Raw genomic sequence first — 19,940 nt, forward strand, 5'->3', positions numbered from 1 at the left:
CAGCTGAAGAGACAACGACGTTTCGGTCCGTTCTGGACCATTATCAAGTCGATTGTGGTCCAGGACGGACCGAAACGTCGTCGTCTCTTCATCTTTGCCATTATATCTTGAGCCACGTTATTGTGATTCATCGTCTGCAAAATGATACAAATTAATATGAATATTATTGAGTTTGCTTAATATTTAGTCATAGGTTAGGTGTTTTAATGACGTTGTTAAGTTATTAACAACGTAATAGATAAGTTTATATTATACAGATATATTATAGATAAGTTAATATGGATACCATACCATACCCATCCTATGAGCTGTGTTGGGAAGATTACAGTTACACAATTAATATAATGTGCCCAGGAACTGAACTAAAATAGTCGTTTAATTAAGCAAGTTGAGTATCAACGAACTAGTTCCAGAGTTTGTTAACATATACCTCAACAGTTTACTAAGTTTTAGTTAATTTAGTTTCAGCAGTATATTAAAGCCTCCTATCCATCGTGCGAGCTGTGGCAGAAGACTCACAAAGCGTTCAGGCACTGGTCCACAGAGTTTTTTAAGCTAATCAATTTACATGGATGATGAACTATTTAAATTTGGTTAAAATTTGCATGTAGTTCATTCCACACCCATCCAGGGATAGCGGGGGGATGGGCTACAATCACACCCATCTATAGTGGGTGACGGTAGAAGGGTGACACCCCTATCCAGTGGGCGGCGGTGGAAGGGGGTAGAAATAGCCTAAGCTACTCTATCCCTTTGAGATGTATTTCTTTCTTGTCTCAATAAACATACTTGAACTTGAAGGGATAAACTTAATCAGACAGTGAACCAGCGTTCGTTTAACAAAGCAAATTTATTATGAATGGAAAGCGGTTGAAGTGCCTACAGCACATAATGCATTAAAATACGCTTCGACCATAGTAAAGAAATGCACTTTTAGATATAAACTTTGAAAGTAAAGAGCGATAAGTCACGAGAAAATTATATTGCCTTCACACATAGAGCGGGAGCAGGCAGAGGGATGTGATGGTGTATGTAATGAATTTATTATGAGTATGGTAATCGAACTGTATATGTAGTGACTTGTGGGTTCTGAAACTCAAGAAAAATGTATTTGAACATGAACTGCCAGTTCATTAATCGCCAGAAAACATGTTATAAAATCTAATAGGAGTAGATAGACCGAAGAACATGCTTGTTCTGCATTTATTTTGACAAAAATGCGTGTCTAAAGAAAAAAACAGTTCTGATATTTTACTCCCTTCTTAAACCCACACCGAGACGTCAGCAACATATGTATGGTTGTCATCTTGTTGAACAGAAACTTGAGTAATGCCGTCACGTCTTCAGAGTGAGTCAGAGGTGAATGGGGTGATTAAGGTGTTGGGACTACGAGCGTGAACTTAGAGGTAGTTCCGTGACTGGGATCAACTTTAGCTAGTTTTTTCTTTATGTACACTGTGTAATCTTTTATAAAGAATAGGTTAGCAGCACATTGCTGCGTATACCTAAGCTAACAAAAGGAGAATAGTTCCGTGGCGGGAGTGTAGATGGCGCCAGCTGCGCCTCGCCCCGCCAGCCTCGCCGGGCGGGAAAGTTGGATCCGTCAGTGCACGTGTAGACGTCGTCACGTGCAGACCTACGCTCCCTCACCACGCTCTAAATTAAAGACAAATATCGCAGAAATATCCATACAAATGATATAAATTGTGGCTTAAGGTACTAAATATTGTTGAATACAGAATTGCAGTTTAGCTTTCGGAGAACGTTTCGGTGCCTGGAAAAGTTACAAACTGTCCCAAAGTTAAATTGATAAGATGACCTTCTGATTGAAGAGAATCCTTGTGAATCATCATATAATACCTGACTCACTTCCCCCTCTGTGATGTGAGCGAGCGAGACGCGTAACTACCATGATTCTCAGAAGCGCAGTTAAGACGTTGAGAGTGTAAGAGGCAGGGGACAGCATGCCGGCGCCACCAAGAGGACAGCAGACCTGTGGAATGTGTAGCAGGGCGGCGGTGTTCCTCTTGCTCTACCACCTCCCAGCCCTCCTACTCGCTCAAGGTAACTTCTCCAGCCAGTTCTCCCTACAAAATGGGGGTCTAACCACTTGGTGCTGGACGGTAGAGCGACGGTCTCGCTTCATGCAGGTCGACGTTCAATCCCCGACCGTCCAAGTGGTTGGGCACCATTCCTTTCCCCTCCGTCCCTTCCTAAATCCTTATCCTGAACCCTTCCCAGTGCTATATAGTCGTAATGGCTTAGCGCTTTTCCCTGATAATTCCTTCCCTCCGTACAAAATGGGGTGGTTTAGCCTAACTTAAAAAGGGGTCAAAATATGTAGGGGGAGGGGGGGGGGTGTAGCACGCCAGATTCACGAAGCAGTTACGCAAGCACATACGAGCCTGTCCATCTGTTCTCAATCTTTGGCAGCTTTGTTTACAATTATTAAACAGTTAATGAGCTCCGAAGCACCAGGAGGCTGTTTATAACAATAATAACAGTTGATTGGGTAGTTTTCATGCTTGTAAACTATTTAATGAATGTAACCAAAGCCGTCAACGATTGAGGAAAGATGTACAGGTTCGTAAGTGCTTGCGTAACTGCTTCGTGAATCTGGTTCCAGGCCTGTTCCGGAGCCGATATAATCATTAGGCTCATGAAGGGGAGGGGGGAACAATCAGGGGAAAGCGCCAAGCCATTACGACTATATAGCACTTGGAAAGGGTCAGGATAAGGATTTGGGATGGGACGGAGGGGTAAGGAATGGTGCCCAACCGCTTGTGGACGGTCGGGGATTGAACGCCGACCTGCAGGACGCCAGACCGTCGCCCTACCGTTCAGCCCCAAGTGGTTGGGGATTAGGCACATGAAACATCAACTTTTTTCTTTATATTTCCATAAACCACTGCAATTTTTACGGCGCGGTCGATTGCAAGGAACATGTGATTAGTAAGAGGAATACGGTACATAGAGTACATTATAGGTCCTGCGTCCCCTCGTGTTGCTCTTGGTCCATACAAGTGGGGGCGAAGCTGCACAAGTCAATTGATATCACTAATACAATCTGTGTGCAGACGAGGAGTCACAATAACGTGGCTGAAATATGTTGATCAAACCACACACTAGAAAGTGAAGGGACGACGACGTTTCGGTCCGTCCTGGACCATTCTCAAGTCGATTGTGAATGTTGTCGTCATTCAGGTTCTAGTGTGTGGTTTGGTCAACAATCGTGTTAATACATACATATAAACACATCACAAACAATAAACATATTACCAAACATTCTGAGAGATAAACATCTACATTTGTGTAAAGGAGGAAATGTAGATGTTTATCTCTCAGAATGTTTGGTAATATGTTTATTGTTTGTGATGTATTTATATGTATGTATTAACACGATGTACTGAACGGGGTGAGAATAGCTTGAGCTACCTCATCCCTTTGTGCGTATTTTACCTCAATAAATTTCTTTCAATTTCAATTTCTATCTGTGTGGCCGCCTTAATTATCGTTTCCATTGCTAGTGTTATTCCTGGCAGATATAGCCACCGGTAGGTGTTGTATTCGGCTTCTCGATGTATGTACACCGAGAGTGTATTTTCATCCCTTCCTCTTGTTTAGTTAGTACTTATACAAACGATGAGAACCATAGTACTTATATGATCTAATGGTCAATCAGAAAATAGAAAGCATTACTATTGAATATAGACAAACCGGAAAAGATTTTGCATTAATGTTGAAAAAAGACAACCTAAACTAACCTAATCTAACCTTCCCATTACTAATACATGCTGAGGCCTAATATAGTACACATATGTGCTATACTAGGCCCTAGGAATATTTAAGTTTGTTTTTACCTTTATTTTTTCGGACTGTAAAGTGAATGTTACCAAATTCTACTATCTAATTGCCTTTTACGTCAATATTTTTACCATGGTGTACATAGTTACGAAAAGTAATATCTAAACAGGACGATGGGTTGGTGTCTTACACTCGGACTATCTTCATAGCAAAAATTTAGTTGGTGGTTGGTGAGTGAGCTATTGTGGTAGTCTTCATATCCCTCCAAAGGTTGATGTGCTTTAATCCCAACTCTAAACTACAGTATACTATTCTGCTTGAGTGATCTTGGTAACGAATAACTCAAAATCATATTATGTTTGAAATTTGGCTTTATTTGAACAAATCCATAGGTTCGAGACGTAGAAATCCAGACGTAGGTTCGAATCCCCGTCACGGCCCTTGTGGATTTATTCATTTGATGCATCACGGTATTGTGATTTCTGTGTGTAAATGGCTTTATTTGGATTTTTTATTACAGTAAAATCGACCTAACCGAACCCATTCCACCAATTACTACTACTGCATAGTTTTTTAATCATTGCAAATTTACTGAACTTTCGTTATTAGATATTTGATTTGTTTTATTTAGACTACAATTTGCTCTAACAAAATAAGTTCGGTCTCCCAGCTCCTTAGTCTGCAATTTTGTTATAAAACCCACTGATTCGAGAATGCTTTTCATTTAGCATTATTCCTGCATTGTCATTAAAGACTGGTTGTTCACGCAGTCTATGTATCAGGGTAGTAATTTTCACAATTCATGAGATTGCAGCAATTAAATGTTCAAATCTAAGATGTATCATGGCACGCACTTCAAAACCTAGGTGTAGGGGGATAGAAATAGCCTAAGCTACTCTATCCTTTTAATTAAGATGTATTTTATTGTCACAATAAATGTACTTGAACTTGAACCTAGATGTCCTAAGTCGCTTAAAAGGCTTTGAACTGGTGACCTAGGAACTTGGAGCACCAAGTTCATCATAGGACTAAACCATGAGAAGGATTAGTATAGACATACTAACTACAACAGTATGGCTGATCATGTCTTAGAACAATAACACAATGTAACACGATTTTGTTTTGTTTCTGGGGTAGTACTGTTTTCTAATTGCTTATGCATAAAAAAATATAGAAAATGACTGTTATTCTCATCAAAGTGAGAATAATAGGCCGAGACGTTTAATAGGCCTTAATAATAGGCCGAGACATTTAAGATTGTTATGACGCAAGACCACAATCGGAAGCCTCATACGCAACAACAATTTACGTTTTTTTTGTATGTATTTAATAAATTGTACAATATTACGATTATCATTAAATAAATATGTTGAAATATGTATAATAATATCAATACAAATATTATTTATGTTACTCTAGTCTTCAATATATATATATATATATATATATATATATATATATATATATATATATATATATATATATATATATATATATATATATATATATATATATGATTGTAAGCAGCCTAATGTGCTTGCTTGCACTTGTATATTGAGATTTGCGCGTCCATTTTTCCCTATTAGGCGGATCCGCTCACACCTCAGTGTTTTCATAATTGTTTGATTAAATATCTAGAATAATTTCACAAGCTCCTTGTAAACAAGCTGGAATAAATGCTTAAGGATTTCAGTCCGATATGGGATAAAAGCTCTCTTTATTTTATAGGAACTCCAAGAGTTCTGTAAAGTGTATCAGAATGGGAAAATTCCATATGGATTAGCCGTATGAGGAAGTTCAGTATGGTGTAGCATTATGGGAAAGTTCCGTATGTGTAGCATTATGGGAAAGTTCCGTATGTGTAGCATTATGGGAAAGTTCCGTATGGTGTAGCATTATGGGAAAGTTCCGTATGTGTAGCATTATGGGAAAGTTCCGTATGTGTAGCATTATGGGAAAGTTCATTATGGTGTAGCATTATGGGAACGTTCTGTATGGTGTAGCATCATGGGAAAGTACCGTATGGTGTAGCATCATGCGAGAGTTCCGTATGGTGTAGCATTATAGGAAAGTTCCGTTTGCTGTAGCATCATGCGAAAGTACCGTATGGTGTAGCATTATGAGAAAGTTCCGTATAGTGTAGCATCGTGAGAAAGTTTCGTATGGTGTAGCATCATGGGAAAGTTCCTTATGGTGTATCATTATAGGAAAGTTCCATATGATGAAGACGATGAGTTCACAATTACGTGGCTGAAAATATGAGTGATATCCAAACCTCACATCATAAATGAAGTAACGACCCCCTTTCGGTCCATCCTGAACCACTATCAAGTCGTGTAATGAAAAGAGAGTGAAAGAGACAAATACTGTGAGGAATGAGAGTGGGATGAATGAAAAAGAAAGGTGAAGATAAGAATAGGATGAAAGAAAAATAGGATGAGAGGAAAGAATAAGAAAAAGGTAAGAAAAGAGAAATCGTAATAATATAAAGAATCAAGTCAAGTAAAGTTAAGGTTAGAAGTAAGGGAACGAAAACGGAAGGAGAATAAGAAAAAGGGTATAAATAAGACCTTAGAAAAATAAGAAGGTAAAAATAAAAGAAAAGAAAACAGCAAGAAGCCTAATGGCGAAGAGGAAAAAATTCTAGTAACGAAAGAGATAGACAGGAAAGAGAGTCTAGAGAGAGCAAAACTAAGTCAGATCACGTTCGTCAAGAAGGTTAAATAAGTTTTAAGTATGTACTGTGAAAGAGAAGTCACCCTCAACAAAGCCTATGGCTCATGTTGGGCATGCTGTTTGCCAGAGCTGATTCGACAAGACGGCGTTTGCGAAGAGTAGATGCCAGACGCCATCTTGTCGAATCGGCTCTGATACACAATATGCCCAATAAGAGTCCTCGCAATTCTAGGATGAGCTTCGTTGTAAACTTTTAAACCCTTTCGAGTTATCTTATGTGGGGCGGCATACTCTTTAAGACTAGTCTCACTGTACAGAGATCTAAATGCCTTCTTATTAACGATCCTGAATGTGTGTGTGTGTGTGTGTGTGTGGTCTGGTTCTCGGTCTATTTGTATGTCTTGGGTATCTTTCTCTGTATTTATGTGTCTGTCTCTCGGTGTATACCTGTCTCTGTCCGTCTCTGCTTTATGTCTTTTGTCCGTCTGTCTTTTTTCTGTCTTGTGTCTGTCTGTCTCTGCTTTTTATCTTATGTTCGTCTGTCTGTTTTCTGTCTTATGTTTGTCTGTTTGTTTTCTGGCTTATGTCCATCTGTCACTGTATATGTCTGTCTCTCTGCCTTTGTCTATCTTTATTTCTGTCTTTTTCTGTGCTGTCTATTGCAGTATATGTCTTGTCTGTCTCACTGTCTTTCTGCCTGGCTTTGTCATCGTCATTATCAAAACTTGCCTCTTAGTAATGTATAAATGAAGCTAAAATTTCTCTGGTCACCGTTTGTCTTTGTCTGTCTAATGGCTGTGTCTGTCTATCTCTCTCTCATCTCTCTCTTTGTGTGTCTATGTTTTTCTGTCTCTATCTGGGGGCAGCAGCATTGCCAGCAGCCCTCAGCAAAAACATCTAAAATGCTTGGAAGAGAGGGATGTGGTCCTCTGAAACGTCATAGACGCAGCGTGAGAGTGTGCGTTGAGGGTGGGTATGGGTGGATGGTGGTAGTAGACCAGGTAGTGTTGAAGGTCGTCTTCCACGACCAACTTGCAGGTGTGGAAGGCTCACACTGGCACTCAGATTCACCTATTTCTTGGTTACCTCTCTCATATCACCGGGTTCAATTAGCGTGTTGTCCACCGTGTCCCATTTACTCTTAATCACACTGATGTTTATAATTGCTTGAAACTACAAAGCAGAACCATTGTAAATTCCAAGCTATTGAGGAGTGTTTAAATATTTAAAAGCACTTGAGAAATTGACTACAAAATATGAGTAATCATTACTTCTCTTCATAAAGTCGTTAAGAGTCGGTAAACAGTGACCCCACAAGTAGGAATATTATCGTCGTGCATAACTGTTGTTTTGAAAGCTTTGTGGCACAAAGAGCGTCGTATATCATTCGTAAACGATACATGGTTGGTAAATAGAACGGGGGGTAGCTAGCCAGCCTTGTGGAGCTGGTAATAGATGGAATGTGGGGGTATGCTGCAAATATGTGTATTCGCGGCCGCACACGAAAGTGTATACATATTCTCGTAATACACACACACACATATGCACTCCACAAATACACACAAATAACTTCAGGTACGTCATTTTAGGAATATTACGACGAAAGAGGTGGTTGGTGGCAGAAAGTAGTGTTAGCTGTCTTCTAAAACCTGCCAGTGAACAGTAGAATACCATAACAGTGCACATAACAAAGAGAGTTTCATCACTTGTATTAAAGGACAGTAGCGAGTAGAACGGTTGCAGAACTTCTAATACTAGAAATCTTTAATTACATGGAGATAAACAGAGATAAAAGATTCCTATGCAAATGAGCAGACACGGGGATAAGACACCATAAGATAATTTGAAATCAGAACTTTTATTTGCAGATCTAGTAATGTTTTGAAGTATCAAAATAACCTTTTCGTGAACACTACAGTACGAAGCTGTAGGCAGCATACACAAACACGACAATATTCAATAAGCAATACACAAATACGACGAAACTCAGTATCGAATAATAACAAATAGAAAGTCATAGTAGTAGTAGTAGTAATAAAGTACTGATCATCATAATAATGCAAATAATAATAATAATAATAATGAGGCTAAATTAAAACGCAGATATGAAATTCACGAGGCCTTGTCAGGTGATCCATGTGGCTTGTTAAGCTAATTTAATGCTAAATTTGCTTGGAATTCAGGTTAAATATAAAATAATTACTCAGATATTCCATTTTCGATCAAAAACGCCAATGGCTTACTCACATGTGTTGATGCCAGTCTTCGTTATCGATGATAGACATTAATTTATCTATTTATATGCCTAATCAAATATGTCTACCTTTTTAAACTAACTATATTTTTACAGCACATTTATTCCTACATATATAAATCATTTGAATTACCAAATTTCGTGTTTTAACGAAGTAAATTTGTAAGCAACTTGAGTAGAAGTTACGTTTGACTCATATTGTATTCCTGTTGTGTAATTGTAATGTATCTATACTTTATTGTATAGTCTGTATTTTATACGGTGTTTACCATCCGTTGATCATGTCACACCCCAGCTACTGCTTGTATGAACTTGGGCGAACTGAACCACCTAATGGCCTTGTGACGGGATATGAAGGCTGCCGCCCACTTCCCCTGACTAAAATATTAGATTACAGGCTGTCAACCATATAGCATAATAGATAGAATTTGGTAATTTTTTACTCGAAAATGAAATTGTATTTCCACAAGATGGTAAAATCTTTGCCTGTAGCCTTTGCTGGAGAAACAAAGGCAGTGTCGTATCTAGTGAGAAACTGTTGTTATCTTAGTGATGTGGCTCCATGGCGCCTTGTTGGGAGAAGTGGGGACACGAAGTCTTAGGTCTAGGATGCCCAGATACTGGACCAAGATAGAGGTTCCTACCAATGACACATGGGAACTTGACTAAGATAGAGGTTCCTAACAATGATACATGGGTACTGGACTAGGAAACACAGTTTGCAAAGAAAAATCTACATTCTTGGACTTGAATTACCCAGGTATTCATTCATATTTTGTATTGAAATATTGAGTCAAAGAAGGTATCTGATTATTTTTTGAAAGGTAGCACATTTTCTTAGTATTATTCCCCCCTTTTTTCTTTTCTCTCTCCTCTCTCTCTCTCTCTCTCTCTCTCTCTCTCTCTCTCTCTCTCTCTCTCTCTCTCTCTCTCTCTCTCTCTCTCTCTCTCTCTCTCTCTCTCTCTCAACTCTCTCTCTTTGGGCCTTTACCTTGCTAAACCCTCTCACCCACAGGCGCCATTCCGCACCTCATGAGCTATTCATAAAGCCTGGCTCCCCACAACCAGCCAAGCCTGGACGAAAACGCTTCACTAACATATTCTTAATGCGAAGCTTTCAATACATCTTATATAAAAAGAAGGTCCTGGAAAGTATTCTTTATTACCCATAATGGAAGCCATTACTATTCTCTGATTTTTTTATTATTTCAAGAAAGAAAAAAAAAAAGAAAAAATGTTACCTCTTGCGAGGTAATATTTTTCCAGATGTTTGTAACCCCTCTGATCAATATTCAGTATGGCCTGAGGTGACGAGAGTAGTTCTCGAAATTGCTGGTGGGAATTGAATATATGTCTTCTGGGTATTCTTATGAAGTAGTATTGTCAGTCTCTTTCCTGGTGTTCTTTCTGTCCGTGTGGCTGTGAGGGGATTGGTTGATGGTGCCTATTAAGTCATTGCATGAGGACTCAGACGACTAGGAAATTTCACTAATACACTGAGCTCTTAAATGTTGTGCATTCGGAAGTTTGCAACACACTGTCTTCATTATTGTAACACCTTCACTAATGTAGCCCACCCTCCCAGGTTCCCAGGAGGGAATAGTTACACAAATAATCGCGAAGTTCAGGCAATATATATATATATATATATATATATATATATATATATATATATATATATATATATATTATATATATAATTACAATTTTCGGAAATTTTATGTCTTTAAGGATAAGCATTTAGTCATATTTTTTTAAGGCTTAGTTTTCTAGTGTCTTAGGATCCCAACCCCTCAGTGAACTCGAGTCCTTCCCCAGTGCTGTACTTGTTATGGTAATTATTGTACATTGAAGATGCGGTAAAATATATATACAAAAAATTACAAAAAAGGAATGTAACTTTTGTGATTCAATTCACAACATGGAGAAAGACATTCATTAGTTGATGCAGTGCATATCCTTTCTTGATACCAAAGTTGGCTTTTACCACCACTCCATCACGAAGTTTCTGCCAATATATCCAGGAATATGTGACAAATACCTAAGAAGAATGAGGCGAATATCCTCAAAACCTATCGTGTAAGTTGTAGGAACTAGCAACACTAGGCTTCCAGCACGCATGGATCGTTTGTAACTTTGCACCACACTGGATCGTATACAGCCCATGGTGGTTGTTTGTGTGTGTGTTGCAACCGCTATGAAGATAAGAGGTAGTAGGTTATCTTGTTAATCACTCGTTACCTTTAGTACTTGGGACCATATGCCTCCCCCATCCGTCAATGCTATCATCAACTGTTGGGGTCGGGGGGCTCTTTTAAGAACCATGCTGCATGAATAAGAGTGTGTTTTAATACCTGCATGAGCTTGTCGCAATCTCTCAAACGTACGTGTGTGTGTGTGTGTGTGTGTGTGTGTGTAATTACCTAAGTGTAATTACCTAAGTGTAGTTACAGGATGAGAGCTACGCTCGTGGTGTCCCGTCTTCCCAGCACTCTTTGTCATATAACGCTTTGAAACTACTGACGGTCTTGGCCTCCACCACCTTCTCACTTAACTTGTTCCAACCGTCTACCACTCTATTTGCGAAGGTGAATTTTCTTATATTTCTTCGGCATCTGTGTTTAGCTAGTTTAAATCTATGGCCTCTTGTTCTTGAAGTTCCAGGTCTCAGGAAGTCTTCCCTGTCGATTTTATCAATTCCTGTTACTATTTTGTACGTAGTGATCATATCACCTCTTTTTCTTCTGTCTTCTAGTTTTGGCATATTTAATGCTTCTAACCTCTCCTCGTAGCTCTTGCCCTTCAGTTCTGGGAGCCACTTAGTAGCATGTCTTTGCACCTTTTCCAGTTTGTTGATGTGCTTCTTAAGATATGGGCACCACACAACAGCTGCATATTCTAGCTTTGGCCTAACAAAAGTCATGAACAACTTCTTTAGTATATCGCCATCCATGTATTTAAATGCAATTCTGAAGTTAGAAAGCATTGCATAGGCTCCTTGCACAATATTCTTAATGTGGTCCTCAGGTGATAGTTTTCTATCTAGAACCACTCCTAGATCTCTTTCTTTATCAGAATTCTTTAAAGATTTCTCACATAATATATAGGTTGTGTGGGGTCTATGTTCTCCTATTCCACATTCCATAACATGACATTTATTAACATTAAATTCCATTTGCCAAGTGGTGCTCCATATACTTATTTTGTCCAGGTCTTCTTGAAGGGCATGACAATCATCTAAATTTCTTATCCTTCCTATTATCTTAGCATCATCAGCAAACATGTTCATATAATTCTGTATACCAACTGGTAGATCATTTATGTACACAATAAACATCACTGGTGCAAGAACTGAACCCTGTGGTACTCCACTTGTGACATTTCTCCATTCCGATACATTGCCTCTGATTACTGCCCTCATTTTTCTATCAGTCAGAAAATTTTTCATCCATGATAGAAGCTTACCTGTCACCCCTCCAATATTTTCCAGTTTCCAGAACAACCTCTTATGTGGAACTCTGTCGAAAGCCTTTTTTAGGTCCAGATAGATGCAGTCAACCCAGCCATCTCTTTCCTGTAATATCTCTGTGGCCCGATCATAGAAACTGAGTAAATTCGATACACAGGATCTTCCTGATCGAAAACCATACTGTCTGTCTGATATTATATCATTTCTCTCCAGGTGTTCTACCCATTTAGTTTTGATTAGCTTTTCCAATACTTTCACTATTACACTTGTCAATGATACAGGTCTATAATTGAGGGGGTCTTCCCTGCTGCCACTTTTGTAGATTGGAACTATGTTAGCCTGTTTCCACACGTCTGCTACGATTCCTGTACACAGGGATGCCTGAAAGATCAGGTGAAGTGGAATGCTGAGCTCAGATGCACATTCTCTCAGAACCCATGGTGAAACGCCATCTGGGCCAGCTGCTTTGTTCCTCCCGAGCTCCTTTAGCATATTTTCCACTTCATCTCTAGACACCTCTATCCGCTCTATGTTGTTCTCTGGAATTCTTATTGTGTCTGGTTCTCTGAAGATTTCATTTTGTACAAACACACTTTGGAACTTTTCATTTAATGTTTCACACATTTCCTTTTCATTTTCCGTGAATCTGTTTCCCATTTCCAACCTCTGGATATTATCCTTTACCTGCAATTTGTTGTTTATGAATTTGTAGAATAGGCCCGGTTCTGTTTTACATTTATCTGCTATCCCTTTTTCAAAATTTCTTTCTGCCTCTCTCCTTACTGCTGTATAATTGTTTCTCGCATCTTTGTATCGCTGGTATGTTTGGGGGTTTGGCCTCTTCCTATACTGATTCCATTTTTGTGTCTTTTGGTCTCTTGCCCTCTCACAATTTCTGTCGAACCAATCCTGTTTTCTGGTCCTGCATCTCTGTTTTGGTATAAATTTTTTTGTGCCTTTATCATATATTTCACAAAACTTGCCATACATCTCATTCACTTCCTTGCCTAGCATCAAGTCTGTCCAATTATACTCACTAAAAAAATTTCTAAGGTCACCATAATGTCCTCTCCTGAAGTCTGGTTTTTCAACTGCTTCAACCTCCTTATTTTCTTCCAGCTTATAACGCATTGCATACTTTATTCCCAAAAAGACATGGTCACTTTTACCCAAGGGAGGAAGGTACTGAATGTCAAATATCTCTTCCTCCTTCCTGGTAAATATCAAATCTAGCATGGAGGGAACGTCCCCTTCCCTCATCCTCGTAGCTTGTTTAACATGTTGATACAAGAATGTTTCCAGGATGAGGTCTACAAATTTACAGGTCCAAAAATCTTCTGTTTTAGCTTCATATGCTTCCCAGTCTATGGATTTCAAGTTGAAGTCACCGACTATCAACAGTCGTGATCTATCGTTATCCGCTCTCGCTATAATCTCTCTCATTATTGTTATAAGACCTTCACGTTTACTATCTAGCTCCTCCTTTGACCATGTGCTGCTTGGCGGTGGACTATATGCATTTATCATCATTAGTTTATCATCCTCATAGCAGATCTCTAGTGCTATTATGTCAACTTCTTGTGGATTGGCAGTCATTATTTCCTTCACCTTTAGGTGTTCTTTTACCAGCACAGCAACGCCACCGCCTTTCCTAATTTTTCTGTCCCGTCTCCAAATTGAGTAGCCCCTTGGGAATATGACCTCATTTAAAATTACATCTTCAAGTTTTGTCTCCGTGAGTGCAACAATGTCTGGTGTCTGCAGCTGTATTACATCACTTAACTCCAGTATCTTCGATCTCACTCCATCTATGTTGGTGTATGCAATCTTCAGGAACTTGTTCCCCCTCTCCTTATTCTTCACTCCCCCTCTCTCTATTGATTTTGTTGGTTTGCCTTTATGTACCACTTTACTGGTTTGCCTACCCCTATCACTTTGTAGAAAAAAGAATTTATTTCTTCTTCATTCCTGCTCTCATTTAAATGTTTTGCCTCGGCGAGGTTCAGTTTCAGCTTCTCTCTATCTTCTTTTGAAAGATCTCGTCTTAACGACCACCCTTTCCCATCCTCATCCCTTTGCAATTTTCTAGCATTCCTTAGTACTTCTTCCATCTGTTTGGCACCGTTTAGGGTGATCCTCAAAGGTCGATCTTTCCCTTTTACGTACCTGCCTATTCTCCTGTAGTCGCACACATTCTCTCTGTTTGTAAGACCTTCCACGAGGCCAACAATTTTATCTACTACTTTAGCTTCTTCTACAGCTCTTTCTGACCTAGATGTTATCGCCTTTTCTTTGCAGCCAAAAATGATCAGGGACTTACTCCGATCAACTGTGTTTTGCACCAACTTCGGGTTAGATGCCAATTCTTTCCTCACTTCTAGCCTAATGTTTGTTTTATCTTGGTTGCTGCAGTGTTTGACTTCCTTTACTGCTTCTTCTATTTTTTCCTTCTCCTTGGCCACTTGTGCATAAGTGAGTTGCATATCTTTCTTGCACTGTTCTATTCCCTGTGTAACTTCCTCCATCTGTGCTGACAAAAGCTGTTTCTCCTGTTGAATTTCCTTGCCTAACCTATTGTAGTCATTTATGTTTAAATTTACTTTAACTTCTTCCAAAGCTATTTTTAAGAGTTTATTTTCTTCTTCCATGGCTTTGCAATTTGTTTCCAATTGATTCTTATCCTTGCGCAAGTCTTTCACTAAACCCTCAAGACATAAAACTTTGCTATTCAAATGGTCATTACTTTCTTTCAATTTACTAATTATTTCTACATGAGAGTTCACTATAGTATCTAAATTTACCAACTTGTTATGTAGACTACTAATATCAATGCTTTCTTCATTGAATCCCTCAAAATCAAGCTCTGTTTTGTTTTTCCCCTTGCCAGTGGCCATCTTGAATGTTCTTCTCTGCACTGTAAACACTAGGGCAACTTTTTCTCATCCGATTCTTCACTTCCCTGTGATTCGTGTGTTTGTGTGTGTGTGTGTGTGTGTGTGTGTGTGTGTGTGTGTGTGTGTGTGTGTGTGCTCACCTAGTTGTGTTTGCTGGGATTGAGCTTTGGCTCTTTGGTCCCGCCTCTCAACCGTCAATCAACAGGTGTACAGATTCCTGAGCCTATTGGGCTCTATCATATCTACACTTGAAACTGTGTATGGAGTCAGCCTCCACCACATCACTTTCTAATGCATTCTATTTGTCAACCACACACACACACACACAACCACGCCATTTGTGTGTGTGTGTGTGTGTATGTGTGTGTGTGTGTGTGTGTGTGTGTGTGTGTTAGTTACCGGTCCCACACCTGTCCTCACTCTGGAGGTAAAAACCTAATTAGTTCCAACCGCCTGATGGCTCACTACTACTGACTTGTTGCTAAATCACCACTGATACACTCATGACTGACCTATAGTTGACTCACCCACACCTCAATTTGGGCATGTTGCTCACTCATCATTGCCTTATTCTTGGTAGACTTGTTGCTGACTCACTGTTTGTACACTCATGACTCGCGTGTTACTGGATCACAGGTTGTTTTTCTCTACTAATTCACAGATGCCTCAGCCCTTCTTGTTTCCTGACTCAGCGTGCTAATGACTTCCTATTGGCTGCTCTGTTACTGACTAATTTTTGCCTGTCTACTGACTGATTTATCTAACTCATTCCTAACTGTTTGGTGTTGATTCAATTCCTAACTGTTTGGCGTTGATCCAGTTGACAGTTTGGTTGAAAGCAGTTTGGTGTTGCTCACCTGCTGACAGGTTTATTTAGTCAGTATGACTGTCGGGTTGCCGCTCTACTAATGACAGACTCAATCGACTTGAGAATGGCCCAGGACGGACCGAAACGTCGTCGTCCCTTCATCTTCTAGTGTGTGGTTTGGTCAACAAAAATGACAGACTCGTTACTTTTGCACTGATTTTGTGCAGTGGATAAGATCCAGGAGTACAGTTGTGATGCAACAAGTGTGTAGAAACAGGCCTAGTGATGCAGGTGTAATATATTTTTGTGCAGCTGTAGTACGTTAAGTGTAGAAGAGATGTAGTGTTACAGGTGTAATGCAAGTAGGGTATTGGATCACCTGCTGTACAGCTTGAGTAATGCAAAAGTTGTGAGGGGGAAAGGGATTAGTTGACAGGTGTGTGTGTGTGTGGTGGGGAGAAGTGTAACGCCTGAGAGACTTGTCTGGGGGGTAATAGGCACTCTTCAGGTGAACATTGATTGTTTCTGCCACACACGCCAGGGATAATCATCCCCTCGCCCACGTCCCACACACACACACACACACACACACACACACACACACACACACACACACACACACACACACACACACACACACACACACACACTCTCTCTCTCTCTCTCTCTCTCTCTCTCTCTCTCTCTCTCTCTCTCTCTCTCTCTCTCTCTCTCTCTCTCTCTCTCTCTCTCTCTCTCTCTCTCTTTCTCTCTCTTCCCCTCCTGCCTCACCTTCCTCACTATTCGGCGTAACCTTGTCAATCCTCTCTGCCCCAACCAGCTTTAATTTGTACGTGTCACACAATACATGAAGTTATAAGTATGTGAATGTGCATGTAAAAAATAAGTGAAATACCCCCCCAAAAATTAAATCGCCTAATTAGTCCTTCCCAATCATATAGTCTAGCTTAACTAAACCTAATCCTCTCTAGCTGTGCCTAGCAAAACCAATCCACCTAGGCTAGCCTAGCATAAATAAACCACACTAAACAACCTAACCTAACTAGAGCAAACCGCCTAACTAAATCGTATTAAACAGCCTAATCTAAGCAAACGAGTTCGCCTAATTTAACTAAACTTAGTCTTAAGAAAAATCCTCACGTTAATCTTCATTCCCTCGAGCCTCTTACTAACACCAATTCTCTCTCTCACCCCTCTCTCCCTCTCTTCTTTGCCTCCCTCCCATTCCCTCCTCCACGGTAATTTTCAAAGTTTTTATGAAGTGAAATTTAAATGTCTTTGTTACCCAGACATGGCGTCACTGTGGCTAATGGAGAAGTGTGAGGGGAGAGAGTGTGAGTGGCGGGGAGAGAATGAGGTGTGAGGAGGGAGAGTGTGAGTGTAAGAGGGGGGAAGGGGGTGTGGGAGAGTGAGAGAAAGAGTAAAAGAGTGGGAGTGTGTTGTAAAGCCGTGTGTGTACGTGTGTGTGTGTGTGTGTGGTCAAGCCCCGTGCTGTCAACATGGTTGCTGGTCTACAATAATCAACACAGAGGCTTGTAAGCACGAGTCAGGTGTTGCTGCCACTCTTCAACACACCTAGCTGAGGTGTTAAAAAGACTGGCAAGCAAATTATTTGGGCTTTTCTTTAATCTTTGCATTGCTTCTGACTTCAACTTCTTCTTTGTACATTTGCAATCAACAAACATTTTTTTTCATAACGTAGAACCGTGTGTGTGTGTGTGTGTGTGTGTGTGTGTGTGTGTGTGTACTCACCTATTTGTACTCACCTATTTGTGCTTGCGGGGGTTGAGCTTTGGCTCTTTGGTCCCGCCTCTCAACTGTCAATCAACTGGTGTACAGATTCCTGAGCCTACTGGGCTCTATCATATCTACATTTAAAACTGTGTATGGAGTCAGCCTCCACCACATCACTGCCTAATGCATTCCATCCGTTAACTACTCTGACACTGAAAAAGTTCCTTCTAACGTCTCTGTGGCTCATGTGAGTACTCAGTTTCCACCTGTGTCCCCTTGTTCGCGTCCCACCAGTGTTGAATAGTTTATCCTTGTTTACCCGGTTGATTCCTCTGAGGATTTTGTAGGTTGTGATCATGTCTCCCCTTACTCTTCTGTCTTCCAGTGTCGTAAGGTGCATTTCCCGCAGCCTTTCCTCGTAACTCATGCCTCTTAGTTCTGGGACTAGTCTAGTGGCATACCTTTGGACTTTTTCCAGCTTCGTCTTGTGCTTGGCAAGGTACGGGCTCCATGCTGGGGCCGCATACTCCAGGATTGGTCTTACATATGTGGTGTACAAGATTCTGAATGATTCCTTACACAGGTTCCTGAACGCTGTTCTGATGTTAGCCAGCCTCGCATGTGTGTGTGTGTGTGTGTGTGTGTGTGTGTGTGTGTGTGTGTGTGTGTGTGTGTGTGTGTGTGTGTGTGTGTGTGTGTGTGTGTGTCCCGTCGCGTAGGAGAAGGAGCGTCACGCCATGCTAGGCTAGTAACCTTAGACTCCGCATTACAAGTAAGTCAATTTTGTCAATTGGCGTACATAAAACAAGATAATAAAACCGCTAAAACAAACTTACATATACACACGCACTTTCACATATCAGTTAATACCATTAGCACAATAACGAAGCACAATTATTCCTTTGGTATCTATAACAATAAAACAATAATAACACGTGAACGAATACAAAAATAATATCAATGTCTTTTCAACAATAACATATGAATTAAGCTAACAAAAATGCCCTACTTTCAGGCAGCAAGTGTTATAAAGAGCCCAGCTTGCTGTACAATTTCTGGCACATAATAAAATATGGTTTCATAGACCACATCGGCGGACCAGTGATAGGTTTTAAGACCTACGAAAGGTACAAAAAGACAGGTTTTAAGACCTACGAAAGGTACAACAAGACAGGTTGTAAGACCTACGAAAGGTACAAAAAGACAGGTTTTAATACCTACGAAAGGTACAAAAGTTAACCCTCTCCCAAACCCACCCACATCGGGTACAAATATAGCAACCTGTGCTCTCAAATAATACACCGCATTTTGTACGCTATATGATCCTTAACAGACAAGATACATTTCTGTGAAATGTAGCGTTTCACAAACATTCCACGTTTTCTATGCGATGGGTGTTTATGTTAGGTGGGTGTCTTGGGCTCTCACGATGTTGCCGGATTTGATGTCCAAAGGGCTTAGAAAGCATGGGGAGGAAGAGGGAGGTGAAATTCTGAAAAAGGATTTGGGTGTGGAGAGATTAGGCTTGAAAGTTCGGTGGCGTGTCGAACGGTTGGCCTGAAAGTTCGGTTCAGTAGCGTGTTGTAGTACCCTCTTGTATCCTCTTGTATTTTGTCCGCTGGGGCAACCCATGAGGACGGGCTGGATATCTTACGTTTTCTATGCATCAGAAGCGATAGGTCAGATGGGTTTCTTAAGTTCGTACGTTCCTGATTAGTTAAAACGGTTGGATTTTCTACGGAGTGGCAAACCAAGAGAAGGAGCTATCATCACTGTCCCCACCAGCATGGGCGTGTCCTTACAGTCAGACTTAACCTGGTGTAGCTACAAAGCCTTCCCGGCTTGGTGCCTTCTTTGGTAATTACTTACTTAACCTGGCGTATCTTTTGATCGTTTAAAATCATGCAAGGAAAGGAATATCTTGACAACCTAAATTTGATCTCATTGTATCGCTCCATAGCACAACGGTGACTTACTTAACGGAAAGTTAACTAATTTGTCCCTACCCTAACGAAATGTTATATAATCTATTCCTAACATGACCAAATTGTTAATATAGTTTCTACCCTAATAGTAAATAATCTACTCGCATGTCATATAATTAAAGCGTATGTAACTCTTCATATATAACCGAACCTAATTGAATTCAATCTAAAAAAAAAAATCACCATCCCATTAAAGTATTTCAACACTTATAGCCAAACCTCCAGAGCTCCACAGTAATGCACTTATACTCAGACCATAGCACAAATGCTCAGACCACAGTAATGCACTCATACTCAGACCTCCACAGTGCTTCAG

General features: G+C 40.1%; 1 protein-coding gene across 3 annotated transcripts in view; it reads left to right on the forward strand.

Moving 5' to 3' along the window:
• The first annotated feature begins 1,619 nt into the window (after nt 1-1,619).
• LOC123745908 (uncharacterized) overlaps nt 1,620-19,940 on the forward strand; it is a 79,809-nt gene continuing 61,488 nt past the window's right edge. For all 3 annotated transcript variants that reach the window (XR_011224990.1, XR_011224991.1, XM_069314184.1), the window contains exon 1: nt 1,620-2,064. Coding sequence is in view for 1 of the 3 variants with exons in the window: in XM_069314184.1 (XP_069170285.1) it covers nt 1,965-2,064 (100 nt within the window). In the remaining 2 variants the exon portion in view is untranslated. The remainder of the gene's footprint in view (nt 2,065-19,940) is intronic.

This window comes from Procambarus clarkii, chromosome 78 (assembly GCF_040958095.1).
Source record: "Procambarus clarkii isolate CNS0578487 chromosome 78, FALCON_Pclarkii_2.0, whole genome shotgun sequence".
In the NCBI taxonomy this organism is placed as follows: Eukaryota; Metazoa; Arthropoda; class Malacostraca; order Decapoda; family Cambaridae; genus Procambarus; species Procambarus clarkii.